The sequence below is a fragment of the Panthera tigris genome, chromosome C1 (genome assembly GCF_018350195.1).
Source record: "Panthera tigris isolate Pti1 chromosome C1, P.tigris_Pti1_mat1.1, whole genome shotgun sequence".
Taxonomy (NCBI): domain Eukaryota; kingdom Metazoa; phylum Chordata; class Mammalia; order Carnivora; family Felidae; genus Panthera; species Panthera tigris.
Window position 1 is genome coordinate 186147543 of NC_056667.1, and position 15690 is coordinate 186163232.

The 15690-nt window shown below is 38.0% G+C and overlaps 1 protein-coding gene across 1 annotated transcript in view; it reads left to right on the top strand.

Moving 5' to 3' along the window:
* CDK15 (cyclin dependent kinase 15) overlaps nt 1–15690 on the top strand; it is an 82895-nt gene that overhangs the window by 7091 nt on the left and 60114 nt on the right. Inside the window, exons 4-6 of the mRNA XM_007089985.3 lie at nt 1990–2069; nt 12159–12253; nt 12998–13060. Of these exons, the coding sequence (XP_007090047.1) occupies nt 1990–2069; nt 12159–12253; nt 12998–13060 (238 nt within the window). The remainder of the gene's footprint in view (nt 1–1989; nt 2070–12158; nt 12254–12997; nt 13061–15690) is intronic.

Consider the following 15690-nt stretch of genomic DNA (forward strand, 5'->3'; position numbering starts at 1 on the left):
ACTCTGGACTTGAGTTTTTGTCACGAATTCAAAATATTCCGTTGTGTTGATGTACCACACATTTTTAAATTGTTCTTCTAATGTTGGACATTTCAACTATTTCTATTTTGTTCTATTATGAGGCACCTGGGTGGCTCAGTCAATAAAGCAGCTGACTCTTGATTTCGGCTCAGGTCATGATCTCAAAGTAACCATAAGCGTTAGTTAATAAACTATAAGCGTTAGTTAATAATAGTGTATCAATATTGGTTCATTAATTACAACAAATGTATCATACTAATATATTCACAGTGGAAGAAACTGGATGTGGGGTATGTGAGAACTCTCTGTACTATCTTCTCAATTTTTCTGTAAATCTAAATCTGTTCTAAAAAATGAAAAAACAAAACAAAATAAAAACTCTGCCCAGTGTTGGCAAGAAAGTGCTGGGATGGCCATTCTCATGACCAGTGAGTGGTGTATCACTCTGTGGCATAATTTGGGAACATGCATTCAAAACAATAAAAACTTGTGCACAGCATACTCTGACTTAGCAATTCCAACTCAACCCTAAGAAAAGAATAGGGGCTGTGTGAAAAGACTGATACAGACATGATCGTGACTGTATTTTTATAATAGTCAAAAGAAACATTTCAAAAGCATTTGGAACCGGCCAAGCATAAACACACTGTAGTGTATTTATATGATAAAATATTATATCATTATTAAATATTTAATTAAATATCATCCTATACTGTAAAGAATGAATAAAAGAAAAATGGCAGAAAAGCAAGTTACTGATAACATGACATGAATCCCGCTGTATTGAAAATCGCGTATTTATACATGTATTAAAATCTCAGTTCTCCGGCACCTCACTTACATCCGTGAACAAAACATTGAATAAGGGGAGAGCAAGAGGAGGTTAGAGAAAGAGGTAATGGTGGGCCTGGGCAGGTCAGGTGGCACCTAGAAGGTAGTTGTAAGAATTTGGCTTTTATTCAGATTGAAATGTGACCAGGGCACCTGGGTGGCTCAGTCAGTTAAGCATCCAACTTTTGATCTTGGCTCAGGTCATGATCTCACAGTTTGTGGGTTCCAGCACCCCCCCCTCCCCCTCCCCCCATCAGGCTCTGTGTTGATGGTGCAGAGCCTGCTTGGGATTCTGTCTCTCCTTCCCTCTGCCCCTCCCCTGCTTGCGCGCGCACACACACACACACACACACACACACTCCTCTCTCTCTCTCTCTCTATCAAAATAAATAAATACATAAGAAAAAAATTTTAACAGAGTGAAATGTGACAATAATGGTAGGTTTGTTTTTTTTTTAATTTTTTTTTTCAACGTTTTTTATTTATTTTTGGGACAGAGAGAGACAGAGCATGAACGGGGGAGGGGCAGAGAGAGAGGGAGACACAGAATCGGAAACAGGCTCCAGGCTCCGAGCCATCAGCCCAGAGCCCGACGCGGGGCTCGAACTCACAGACCGTGAGATCGTGACCTGGCTGAAGTCGGACGCTTAACCGACTGCGCCACCCAGGCGCCCCAATAATGGTAGGTTTTGAGCAGAGAAGTGATTTATTCTGAAATTCCCTTAAAAAGGATCCCCCAGGCTGCTCTATTGAGACAGTAGGAGTACAAATGTACAAGTAGGGAAACTGTTAAGTGGCCACTACAATAATTCAGATGAAAAATAAGGATGGTCCAAATAAGTGCAGAAAAGGAAATGAAAGGAACAATATACATCAAAGTATTATGAGGATGGGTTTAGTGCCTTTCTGTGTTCTCCAAAGTTTCTATAATGAGTAAAGAGGAAAAAAATATTTTGGTATACATACATATGACTTTTAAAACTGCCTATTTTTAGAAAATTGTGGATTCATATGCTGGAATATATTTGGAAGGAAAAGCTACTTTCATTAAACTATCCTTAGTATAAACTGCTGCTATGAAGCATCTCAATAAATGTGTGTCCTCCCCATCCCTGTCCCCACCCCCGACTCTTCCAGGATAAATGGACAACTAGTGGCTCTAAAAGTCATTAGCATGAATGAAGAGGAAGGAGTCCCATTTACAGCTATTCGGGAAGGTAAGATCCAAGAGATCTATCTTACAGGTCCTTGATTTGGTAAGAAAAAAAAAATCCATTGAATCTATCCATTCAGCATCTAGCTTTTGATATTTCTAGAAGTAATATTATAATCACAACTGGAGAATAGTATGGAAGTTCCTCAAAAAATTAAAAATAGAACTATCCTATGACCCAGCAATTATACTACTAGGTACTTATCCAAAGGATACAAAAATGTTGATTTGAAGGGGCACATGCACCCCAAAGTTTATAGCAGTGCCATCCACAATAACCAAATTATGGAAAAGAGTCCAAATGTCCATCAACGGATGAGTGGATAAGAGGATGTGGTAGGTATGTGTGTAGATATATACATACACAATGGAATGTGTGTAGATATAGATATAGATATATATCTACACACAATGGAATATTACTCAACATTCAAAAAGAATGCAATCTTGCCATTTGCAACAACATGGTTGGAACTAGAGTGTATTATGCTAGGTGAAGTAAGTCAGTCAGAGAAAGATAAATATCATGATTTCACTCAAATGTGAAATTTAAGAAACACAACAGATGAACATAGGGGAAGGGAAGGAAAAATAAGTTAAAAAGAGAGGGAGGCAAACCATGAGAGACTCTTAAATACAGAAAAAAAACTGAGGATTGTTGGAGGGGCACTAGGGGGGGGATGGGCTAAGTGGGTGATGGGCATTAAGGAGGGCACTTGTTGGGATGAGCACTTATATAAGTGATGAATCACTGGATTCTACTCCTGAAACCAGTACTACGCTGTATGTTAACTAGCTTGAATTTAAATTAAAAAATAATAATAATTGCAACCATATTCTTCATTATAGTTTTTGGAGCATATTTATACTATCATTTTATGATTTATTCTTTTTTTAATGTTTCTATTTATTTTTGAGACAGAGAGAGACAGAGCATGAGCAGGGGAGGGGCAGGGAGACACAGACTCCGAAGCAGGCTTCAGGCTCTGAGCTGTCAGCACTGATCCTGACGTGGGGCTCAAAGCCATAAAGCACGAGATCATGACATGAGCTCAGGTTGGACTCTTAACTGATGGAGCTACCCAGGCGCCCCTACATGAGCCATTTAAAATCTAATGATGATAGGATAGCTATCAATTTCAGAAAAAAAAAAAAAAAGACGACGATGAAGCAGAAGAAGAAGAAGAAGAAGAAGAAGAAGAAGAAGAAGAAGAAGAAGAAGAAAAGAAATGTCTCTTCTCTTTTACTTTCTCCCCTGTTAACTATTTTCCCTTCTTTATGGAACACATACTTATATGCCCAGCATATTGCTGGGCATTATGAAGGATGAGAAGAAAAAGCCCTGATTTTTGCTCTCTGTCATTTTCAGTCTTAACAGAGCAGATGATTCAGGTTACAAGTGTTATAATGGAGGTTAAAAAGAGACATAAACTAATATGAGAACCAGTTAGTCTCAGTGTGGCTAATGGAGTCAGTAGATTTTGAACTGAGCTTGGAAGGATGGGTTATGCAAACAGGCATGGAAAAAGCAATTTACAAAATGAGTTTATAACTGAATTTGATGCCATTTTCAAAAGTCTTTTAGAGCCCCTGGGAAATATGTCATTTTGAATTTGAGTATAGGGGCCAAATGGCCGTCAGGTTAGCCGGGAATTCATCCTGGTAGGATCAGGTGCATTCTGGAGGAAAGTGTGGTTTTAAGTGTTTAATATAATGGAAGCTGCATTTACTAATGTACTTATTAGTGGTCCCCATGAAAGTATGATCAGATTTAGAAGGAGTTGTGTGGATAGGTTGAATAGTATTTCTGAACATAATAGAAATCCCCAGGTCACCAATATAATGGGAGAGCCTCTGGCCCAGCTTCACCGCATTTTCATGGTGTTGTCTTTGTGCGTTTGAGCTTGCCTATTACTTCAGGACTGCCTTGCTCAGATTTTGCCCACAGCCAAGTTTTTCAGGTTGACATTTGACTTAACAATGAAAAATTTTGCCAGTTTTGCTAACAGATGGTTCTCAGCATGGTTCAGAAAAGCTGGATCTGTATTGTTCTGTATGGTAGATGTTTCTTTTAATGCATATTTACTAAGAAATTGCCTCTCCTTCACAGGTGTTTGCAATTACATTTAGTATTCAGCTGTGGACTTTCTTGGTTTGTTTTATGGACTTACCTTACTGAACGCTTTGCTTGTATAATATTAAAAACCACAAGAGGATTTTTGACACATTGGAGGTTGTTAGGCATCCATTTTCCAACAATGAATGTTTCTTTTTCCATCATTGAGAAAGCTAGAAGCCCTTGTTAAAGAAGCCCTCTCCCCTCAAGAAGGGATGAGGCCTCATTTGAAAACTTTGGCACTGTCCCATTTTTCCTGTAAGAACTTTAAGGATGTGAGACCAGGGAGACAGGAGGTTAAATGAGAAGGGATGGAAGGCAAAATAAGAACAGCTGGAGTTCATTAGTTAAAACCCTGGGTCACTAGCTAAAAAGGCAACCGAAAGCCACATGCAGAAAAACTGAACAAGTAATGCAGATTTTTTTTTTTTTAAAGCCTTGAAGCAGGAATTACTTTTCCTGAACAGTTTGGCTGCTCTGATGGGATATCAGCCAAAGATTTACTGAATAGAATTTTACTACATGCATGGTCTCTTTATATATAAGTAGAATACATGTGGTGGTTCATTAGTCTGGCCATTTGGAATACTATTTGATCTTAACATGTAATATTATGAAATCAGCAAAAGTATGAACAACACGAAGGAAAACATATCTTAATACACATGCCAGATACTTTTCATATGTTACCTCTTCCAATCTTGTTAACAATCTCTAGAGATAGATATTACTATTATTCTAACATATAGCCATGCTTCAAACCAAATCTCTCTGATTCAAAAATCTGTACACTCTCTGTGAATATTCTACAAATATTTATTGACCACCTACTATGGCCAGGCACTCTGTTGGCTTCTAGACACATAGTAGTGCACAAAATAGACATGTTCCCTACCCTCATTCCTTTGCTAATTAAAAAGATTAGCTGCCTTTATAACAACTTGAAAAAATCTTCCATAATTGGCTCTGGAATTATATTTTAAATGTTTATTTTTACAACTAGGAGAAGATACTTTTATTTGAATACGTGAATATTTTAAGCTTTTATATAAGAACACATTCCCTAATTTTATGAAACTGTGTATCAATGTCTTAATAATGTGCATTATTTTAAGTGGAAAATAAAAAATGGAAACTTTCGGTTCAAACCCAGGACTTTCACTCTCTTAGCAGCATTTGTTTAGGAAGCAGTCATATAACTAATCTTTTTTGAAGACTAGATATATGACATAATCTTTTCTCCTCCTTTCCCCCATTACCTTTTTTTTAAAAAACACTTACATCAACTCTAGTGTGTAAAGCATGTTATTTTTGTTGTTCAGATGAAGGAGTCTGAAGTAACTTGTCCGAGCCTCAGAACTAGTAATCAGAATTGTTAGATATTAGAATCTATTCTATTCTAATGCTACTTTATTATGATAAATTTAGAAATCTGTAACTCAAGCACTTCTCCTTTAGCAAAAGTAAAAATAAAAATAGAAATCTGTTTTTATGATACATTTTGTATAAACCTTAAGCACAATGCAGAAGAAATATTTTAAAGAAAATAATATTATAAATTTGTCAATTCTGATTCTATCATGTACTCTACAGCATCAGCAATTGCAATGTTTAAGTTAGAAACAGTTTTAGCTGAGAATCTTTCAATATCATCCTCTAACAGAAAACATTACAGGGGCACCTGGGTGGCTCAGTTAGTTGAGCATCCAACTTCGGCTCAGGTCATGATCTCACAGTTCGTGGGTTCGAACTCACACATCGGGCTCTGTGCTGACAGCTCAGAGCTTGGAGCCTGCTTGGGATTCTGTGTCTCCCTCTCTCTGCCCCTCCCCCACCCATGCTCTGTGTCTCTCTTTCTTAAAAATAAACAAACATTTAAAAAAAATTTCTTGAAGAAAACATAAAGTAATTATTCCCAGTCCATATGTAAGAAAACTGAACCAAAAATAGACTAAGGAACCTCCCCAAAGTCATGCAATGTGGTAGAGGATACCAGTAAGAACTCCTCAGTTGCCTGTTACTACAAATAGATTGTGGGAGGCCTGGTTGACAAGAAGTCCTCCATTGAATGCAATCAAATCATAGCACAGACATAGCACATTTACATGTGTATAGTTATATTTTTACAAAACATTGTCAGGATGATGATATGTGATTGGATTACAATTCCAAAGAAATTAGATAAGTATCTAACATTTGTCTTAACATTTATTTAAATTTATCTAGATTTCTTTTCTTGAAATGAACAACTCAACTCATTGACTGGATTTGTGACACCCAGGCCAGAAAAAATGTAACATCAGGAACCACAAACTCTTTTTAATTCAATACTCAGTGGAGGTTGAGGATGGAAATTGGCTCCATTATTGACTGCTACATAAACTCAATTACAACAGTTTGGTCTTCATTAATTTGCAAGCACATATTGAGCACCACATGCCAGGCCTATGCTAGGTGCAGGAGATAGACAAACAGGGACAGGGACAATCCATGCCTTCAAAAGCTCACAGCCAGCTATTCACTACATATATATGTGCCCTAGCACTTTGAGGGCCAGCCTTGTTTTTCCTTGTCATCGTCGTCTTTTACACAAACTAAAACAGAACACAGCAGAGTAAAATCAAAACATCATGACCCATTGCACTTGGAAAGCATCAATTTTCCTACACCTTCACTAAGCCACAACCCCCAATAAAATCAACAAAACCAAGAAAATAAATATTTTCATATCATTGCAAGATGAAAACATTTTTTAAAATTATTAAATATCTTACATATATGAGAATCAAACTAAATGCCATTTAATGTTCAACCAGTTGGTCATCTACTTTTGGACATTTAAAATAAAGAAAGAAATACTTTGCATTTTGTAAATGAGCTGAATAATGTTCAGTTATGGCTCATTTGTTCCTGATCTTTGGGATTCTGTTGTTTTCTTCAGGTTTTCTCTTTGGCTTTCTGAGTGTTCTCATACCAAGTTAATATATGCAGAATGCTTACAACAATGCCTGGCATGTAGTAAATGCTCAATGAAGTATCATCATCATCATCACCATGGAAGTATTTTGAAAGGACTCAAAGAAATTCCATTGTGATTCCACTTTTCTGGAGCTTTAAAGCCTCCCCAATTTATCTGTGTGTCTTTTCTTTGAAGAAACACAGAGATAGGTATACTTAGAATGTGTGAATTATAAAAACAATAATTTTAACAGGAACCAGGATGCTCTGATTTAAGGATCTTTCCCCTTCTCAGGTGGCTTTTGTATCCCTCAGCTTGTGAGTCTGCACAACACACCATATCCTGCTCTGAAGTTTATGAGGCAGGCTTGGAGTTAGAAGAAAGACCTTTTCTTCTTGGGTTTGAGACCCACACATCTGAAGCTGTAAGCATTTTAGATCCCTTTGGTAGATGGGCCAAACAATACCATGAGATAAATTCTTTAAACATCATCTACTGTGTCACGTAAATTGCCTATTATTACTCACCAAAAGCCACAGTTTCCAAAGAAGTATTTCAGTAGTTCGGGGGTGTTAAAAAAGCTGTAGTAGACATGGCAATAACACTCAAACATTTATAATCTAATGAGGAAGACAATGAAGAGAAACAAGGAATGAGAGCATTTCACAGAAACACCCTATGCCAACCAATTATAGATATAGAAATGACATTAGGTAATTAGTGACACTAATTCAATAGTAAATATTGATTTGATGTTTGTAATAGACCAAAGATTGTTCTAGACACTAGAGATATAGCAATAAGCATAAAAGACAGAAGTCCCTACTTTCAATGGGGACATTCTTACAGGGTGAATAGAAAATAAAAATACATTCTTAAGGGTGAATAGAAAATAAAAATAGAGGGGCACCTGGGTGACTCAGTCAACTGAGCATCCCACTCTTGATTTTAGCTAAGGTCATGATACCAGGATCATGGGATGGAGCCCCGAGTTGGGCTTCTTGCTAAGCATGGAGCCTGCTTGGGCTTCTCTTTCTCTCTCTCTCTCTCTCTCTCTCTCTCTCTCCCCCTCTCCCCCACAGAAAGAAAGAAAGGAAAGGAAAGAAAGAAAGAAAGAAAGAAAGAAAGAAAGAAAGAGAAAGAAAGAAAGAAAATAGTAGTATGTTTGGTTTAATAAGCAGTAGGTGCTGTGGAGAAGAGAAAAAGCAGGGCAAAGGGACAGAGGATCACTAGGGTAGGTCTGGGGTGGGGAGGCTGCTATTTCATGGAGAAGGGTCATGGAAGCCTAGACTTTGTGTGTATGGTTTGAGTGGAGACCTGAAGGAAGCAAGGGAAGAAATGCACAGGCAATGGGATAAGAGGATTATAGGCAGAGACAAGGAAAATTGTAAGACCCAGGGAGGAAATGTGTTTGGAAGTGTCCAAGGAACAGTTAGGAGGCAAATGTGTTAGAGCCAAGTGAGCAAGAATAGGAATATGAGGGCAAGGAGGTAATGGCTGGACAGGCCATTGTAAGTCTTTTGTATCTTATTCTGAGTGAGATGAGAGACCACTGGAGCAGAGACATGCCTTGACTTCAATCTAAGAAGGATCACAGTAGCTGGCTGTTCTGTGCATGACAGACTACAGGAAGGGAGAGAGGATGCAGCAAGAGACTAGCTAGAAGGTGTTTGCACTAATTCAGCCAAGATATGATGGTAGCTTGGCCTGGGATGATAGCAGAGGCGATGGCAAGAAGGGAGGGATTCTGGACATGTTATGAAGGTATAGCCAACAGATTTGCTGAATTGGATCAGGGTATGAGAAAAAGAGTTGAGAGGAGTTTAAAAGTATTTCTGCAAAGAAATTGTGAATTGAAGATAAGACTAATAATATAAATATAAGTGAACAACAGAGAAGTGGTCAAACTGACACTTTTCCTACTCTTATAAAGCAGAAATTATCAAGAAAACTATATAAAATAAAGATTTTATAACCACACCATTGTTAGCAGTGAGCCTCATCCTAAGTAGATACTGTTCCTTGATAGTATTAAGCCATCATGATTAAGAAAACACACCACCATGATTTTATTTTTTTATTTAAAAAAATTTTTTAATGTTTATTTACTTTTTGAGAGAGAGAGAGAGAGACAGAGTGTGAGTGGGGGAGGGGCAGAGAGAGAGAGGGAGACACAGAATCCGAAGCAGGTTCCAGGCTCTGAGCTGTCAGCACAGAGCCTCACTTGAGACTCGAACCCACAAGCTGTGAGATCATGACCTGAGCCGAAGTCAGACGCTTAACTGATTGAGCCACCCAGGCACACCATTACCACCATGATTTTAAAAATAAGCATCACAAGTTTTAGCAAGATCAAATTTAAGTAAGAATAAAATTGTATTAAAAATAAAATTAAAATATCTTAACAATTTCAGCTTTACCCATTTCCCTTAAAATCTAGTTTTGGTTCATGCTTTGTAATGCATGTGTGTGTATACATGTGTGTGCAGGAAGAGAAAATTAACATAATTCATAAATAAAAATTACACAAAATACAGCATTCTCAATTGATGGTAAGAAGTCACTGTTATAAATATGGAAGGTGCTGAAAACTCTAGCAGAAATAGAACATAAACAAAAGTTAAGGATACTAATCTTGGAGTGGGAGTTTAGTGGAATTCAAGGTAAAAGGGAGGGCAGAAGAAACTGATGGCTGGGATATTAATTCTAATTTGCAACCATGTGATGGTTTATATTTTCCAAGGGTTCCACACATAACATCTGATTCCATCCTCATGTCAACCCTGTGAAGTCAAGTCAGAAAAGGCATTATCTTTTTTTCATAAAGAGTGTGATACTCTCCTGAGCTCACTCAGATAAAAGTGATGAGGCCAGGATTCACATTAAGGCCTCTGGCTCCACAGTCAGTTCCCTGTTAAGACATTCAATAAATATATCTGACAAATTAAGTGCTTACTCTTGGCTGAGTGTTGTACTAGGTGGTGCAGCTGCATCCAAAAGAGAGGAAAAGTCACTCCCTCCATTCCCATGTAGCCTTCAGGCTGGGTGGGGGTAGGGACATCAAACAAATGCCTGTGAAACTGTTTACTACATTTACAAAGCAATGTGTTTGTAAAAATGAAATAATAAATTTAGCTCATAAAGACTCGGGGGGCAAAAAGTAAAGTTAGAGTATTAGTCATTAGAGCAAAGTAAGATTAGCAGATATAATAGGGCTCCTTTGGTGATTAAAGGTTCCCAGCTCAAACTGATGTTAAGAAGGAAAGTCACCAGCTAATAGTTCTGATAACTATGCGCTAGCAGGGTGTAGATGACATCACCAGGAATCCATGCCTCTCCATCCCCAACACTGTTTTTCTCTGCCTTAGTTTTATTCCCAGACATGCTCTCACCAGGTGTTGGTAATCTGGCCAGAGAAGCTCCTGGTGAAATCCTACAAGCTCAGCCTTCTTCTCACAGTGGAAAAGAAAGCACTTCTTTCTGGATGGCACCAGCAAAGTAGGGTTTTGTGCCTGTCTCTGAAGCAATCACTGTGGCTAGAGGGTACTGTCCTCTGGTCAGGCCTGGGGGACACGCCCAGTCGTGGGTAGCCATGGGGTCAGCATGGAAAAGCCACCGGAAAAGTCACCACCGGAAAAGCATGGACTGAGTGGGCAAAGGGATTTTTCCCCAGAGGAAAGTGGAGGTATTCCCACTAGAAAAGAAAATGGCTATCAGAAGGGCAAAATAGCAGAGGATCATTACAACAGGAAAGATTCCTGAGAGGAGTAATTTGTTCCAAAATTTGAAGGTAGTGTTTGGGTTTGGTTTTAATCTTATGGAATTCTGGGGAAGAGTTGGTGAAGGAGATTCATGACATACAAGCATACCCTGCAGAACATTGATTTGAATTTTTATACTTCACTTTTCCTTTCCTGTAAGTCTTAAGGACACTATTTATTCATGCAGGGATGTCCTGAACTGAGACTCATCTCCCTATCATGCCTTTTCTGGTCTCCACCCTTGTGAAGCTCGGGGGGGTTCATATCCCTGAAGCTCCCAAAGAGAGCTTTTCAGACTCCTTCCCAGCCACTCACTGGCCTTTTGTGCTGACTTCTCCCTTTTAAGATTGCCTTTAGTGGGGCGCCTGGGTGGCTCAGTCAGTTAAGCAGCCGACGTCGGCTCAGGTCATGATCTCGCGGTCCGTGCCCCGCGTCGGGCTCTGTGCTGACAGCTCCGAGCCTGGAGCCTGTTTCAGATTCTGTGTCTCCCTCTCTCTGACCCTCCCCCGTTCATGCTTCATCTCTCTCTGTCTCAAAAATAAATAAAAATTAAAAAAAAAATGATTGCCTTTAGTGACCTAATAATAATTTGTTATTAAAGATGCAAGAGACAGTCCTCAAACTTCACCACTCCCACTCCCCTGGGCTCCCCAAGATTGGTTCTGTCCTCTTTTCAAGTTTGCATTTTCTCCTTTCCACAGAGGTTGGCAATTCTGCCTTTAAGAAATCCTCTCCACTCTATTATGTTCATCCCATACCCTTATCCCTGCCTTCCACTAATCACATCCACGGGCTCTGCTGACCCTCTGTGACACTTTGAATTTTGGAGAATGGTCACATGTTGCAAAGTCCTACTCTAGAAGGCAGAATACTCCATTTCCTGCTCCTCCAATGGCCTTTATCTCTCCAGGCCTCCTCTCCTGTAACTCTGAAGCAGAGATAAGATTCCCAGAGGGAAGCATTTGCAAAGTGCTCTGAGTGCTTTGATGAAATTGATTAGATAAATGGAAACATAGTTTTTTGCAACTGCTCTAGCCTGTAAGAAAAATAAGTTATGTAAATGCAGTGGCTTGCCATTTGACAAATGATGAAGGTCCTTTGTAATTTTTAATATTATTTCATGAGAATTTTTTCCCAGCAATAAAAAAATCAGAATGATTGATTTGAAATGTTTAAAAAATAAATACTGCTTGACATCTTTAAAGCAGTACTTTCATTATCAATGATTGAATTAATATTTTGTTTAATTTTTTCTAGCTTCTCTCCTGAAGGGTTTGAAACATGCCAATATTGTGCTCCTGCACGACATAATCCATACCAAAGAGACACTGACATTTGTTTTTGAATACATGGTGAGTTGCCCCAGCATTCTATAAAGCATGAGGGAAAAGCCTGGTGCTTGTACAATGAATCTGTTAATATTTTATGGCATGATAAAACTTTCATTACAATGTGGAAAGTGTCATGGAAATTTTCATTATTATGATTGCCAGAGCTTATTGTTCTTACACTCCTCCTTTAGTCCTGCTTCTTTACCCACTGTATTTGTTGTCTTTCCCCCCCTTACCAACAATAAAAAATAAGCACTTTGAGCTTGCCTCCTCAATAAAACTTTTGTACTTATTTTTTATCTATTTTTAATTACCATCTGAGCAGAATCCAACATTTTTTCATTGACAATAAAGACATGAATCACAAGGTCTTTAAAAATTGTATACAAGTTTACTAAAAATAACTCATTTTCATATTTTTGAAAGGAAAAACATTCAGATATTAGCTGAAATAAATCATAGGGCATGTATACTTGACTTGCCTCCAAGGAGAGTGAGAAATGCCCGCTCCACTGCCTTCAGTGGCAGTCATTTAAAATGAGCATCTTTTTGTGATGAGAAACAAGCTTCCTTGTAAGAAGCCATTTAGAAAGACACCCTGTGTTTGACCTTAATAGTGAGGTCTCAGGAAACCTGGTTATGTATCTTTTGTACTTTAGTCTCAAAAATTCTGAACTTTATAATACCTCTGACCGCCAATCTATGGTCTACTTTAGGACACTGTTCAAGCTCCACTAATGTTACTCTCTCCACCATTTTGTGTAGCACACAGACCTGGCCCAGTACATGTCTCAGCACCCAGGAGGGCTTCATCCTCACAATGTCAGGGTGAGTACTTTGAGGGTCAGGATTCAGGAGAAGAATTTTGAAACAGACTGTCATCACAAAGCAAAGTCTCGTGATACTAAGTAAGAAGATGCCTATCATTGATATTCTAGAGAAAAGTTTTTTTCAAGAGTTGCCCCTCAAGATATAGAGCAATGTCTAGCCATTTTCCAGGCAGCTTAACCTTGTTAGTCATTGCCATCATGCAAATGTGTCTTTAAAAATATACACCAATGAAAAAGAATTGCATTAAAAGGAAAGAAGTGAAGCTAAGACATTATAAAATAAATACCTTATTCGTGGCAGACTACTGTGGTCTGTGATAGTGTTGTACTTATATTTTCCCAATAGAATCAGCAAACAAATTACCTTTGTTAGGTCTAATTTAGTTATCTGTTTGCCTCTTATATCAGATCCTATTATAAATGGGACCAAATTCCATTTTCTAGTCATTGGAATAGAAATAATAATAAACTCTCAACTAGCTGTAATTCTATGTCTGTTATGAATTTTAGAAACCATTTTTATTTCATACTTTTCATGCCCTAAGGTTTTTATTGGCATTAATTAATTAATTAATTGGTCCTTGATATAACATATATGAAATTTGTATATGATGTATTCATATTCATTCATTTAACTAATATTTATATTCCTTCTTTCCTTCATTCATTCAAGAATGATTGAGTACTTCATATTATATTAAGTTTTGAGGTTCCAATAATGAATAAGTTGTGTTTCTTACTTTCAATAAGCTTAAAACCCAGTAAGATATATGGACTTAAATAGGCAATAAGAAGCAAAGTGATAAGGGCGATGGCCATGTTAACTAGAAACGCTATGAGAATTCATAGTAAGGGGACCCATCCAGTCCTACAAGCAAAGGGGAAAAGAAGATTTGAGGACAAGGGGTTGAGGAGAGTGAAAACATTTTAAGATAGCCGGTGAGAATGAAAACCATTAAATTATCTTCATGATCATGGGATTTCCTTTTTAATGGCAGCGCTTAGCAATTCAAATAGAGGAATATAAAAAGTAGACTGTTAGAGTGATTCAGAGTTGGGGTTTTGCCAGACATATGAAAGAAAAAGACAGTTGGGCAAGAGAGTTGAGGAGACTGTCAAGAGAGAGGTTACAGTGATGGTCAGAGACTTCTAAAAGGAGCCTAATCTGAGGGAAGGAAGTGAAGATAGGCAGGTTGCTGATAGCTAGGGACAGAACAGAAGAGCCAAGGAACTAGAGATGTTGATTAGATAGAGGAAGGCTTAGAGAAAGAATAACTGTGAGAAAGATAGAATATTTTCAGGCTTGAGTGACTCTCATACCAGGCACTGTGCTAAATGATTAGAAGGATAAGAAGCCATGAAGAAGACATGAGTCCTGCCCTCAGGGGCCTTACAACCAAAAACAAGAGATAAGAAATATGCACCAATACTGTTACAGGACATTTGTGAATAATACCGAGTGAGAAATAAGGCCTCATGTAGATGTACAAAAAAAATAAAAGATATCTTCTCATTTTAAGAGCTTTTATTAAGGCAGACATTAAAAGATACATTGCATTTCAAGAGTCTGTAATAGGGGAAGATGTCACAGACGGAAGGAATGTTTTCAGCAAAGATACAGAACAGAGAAGTAGAGGATGTGTTCAGGAAAGAGGATCCCAGAGCCATGGACTGTTAGGGTTAAATGAACTACATTACTTTTCAGTCTTTGTGTTTTGACCCATTAGCGGGTTATGAAATCAATTTGGCAATCAGCAACCAGCATTTTAAAAAATGAAATAGAATAGATGAGAAAAGAATAGAAAATATTAGGGTATGTTACACCTAGTAAGAATACGTATTATTTTGTGCAACTTTTGTGCCCCTTGAAACCGCGCTTATATCTATATATGAATGCAAGTACTGGATACACATGTATTTCTTATGGTAAGTTGCAGCAGGAAAAAAAAGCCTTAAAAACTCTGGGCTGCTCTAACTTTCTTAATTTGCAGAATTGGAATCCAAGGTTTGATAAGACAAATATTTTGCCTGAAGTTATAGAACCAGTTTTTGCCATTGCTAAAAATGATTCTTGGTTAAGATTCTTTTCCAGAGTACTGCATCTCTGGTCCTATTGGCCCGAAATAGAGAACATATTAGTAAAATGAGGATATGTAAGTCTGGAAAAATAGATTCGGTAGGTGGTTGAGAACCTTATTTTCTAAGATGTGGACTATATTTCTTAGACAGTAGAGTCATTCAAGGGGTTTGCATTGAGAGAGAATAACATGATCAGAAGGAAATTTATGTAACTGTGGTCTGTGGGATGGATTAAAGAGTAGGGGATTTCATTAGGAGTTCATTGATGTGGGCTGGCCCAGTGCTTCTCAAACTTCAATGAGCAGATGAATGACCTGGGCATCTGATTCAGGAAGTCTAGGGTAAAGGCCTTAGCCTCTGGGTTTCTAACATAATCTCCTTGATTGACCAGAAGAATTATAGCTCTATTAACAGAAATAGAAGTTGATTGAAGAGGAGGAGGAGGAGAATTCCTGTTTTAGACATAGTGAGCTTCTAGTTGAGGTAGAAATCCAAAGGAAAATGAGCAGCAAACAATTGGAGGGGAGATTGGTGCCCAAGAGGAAGATA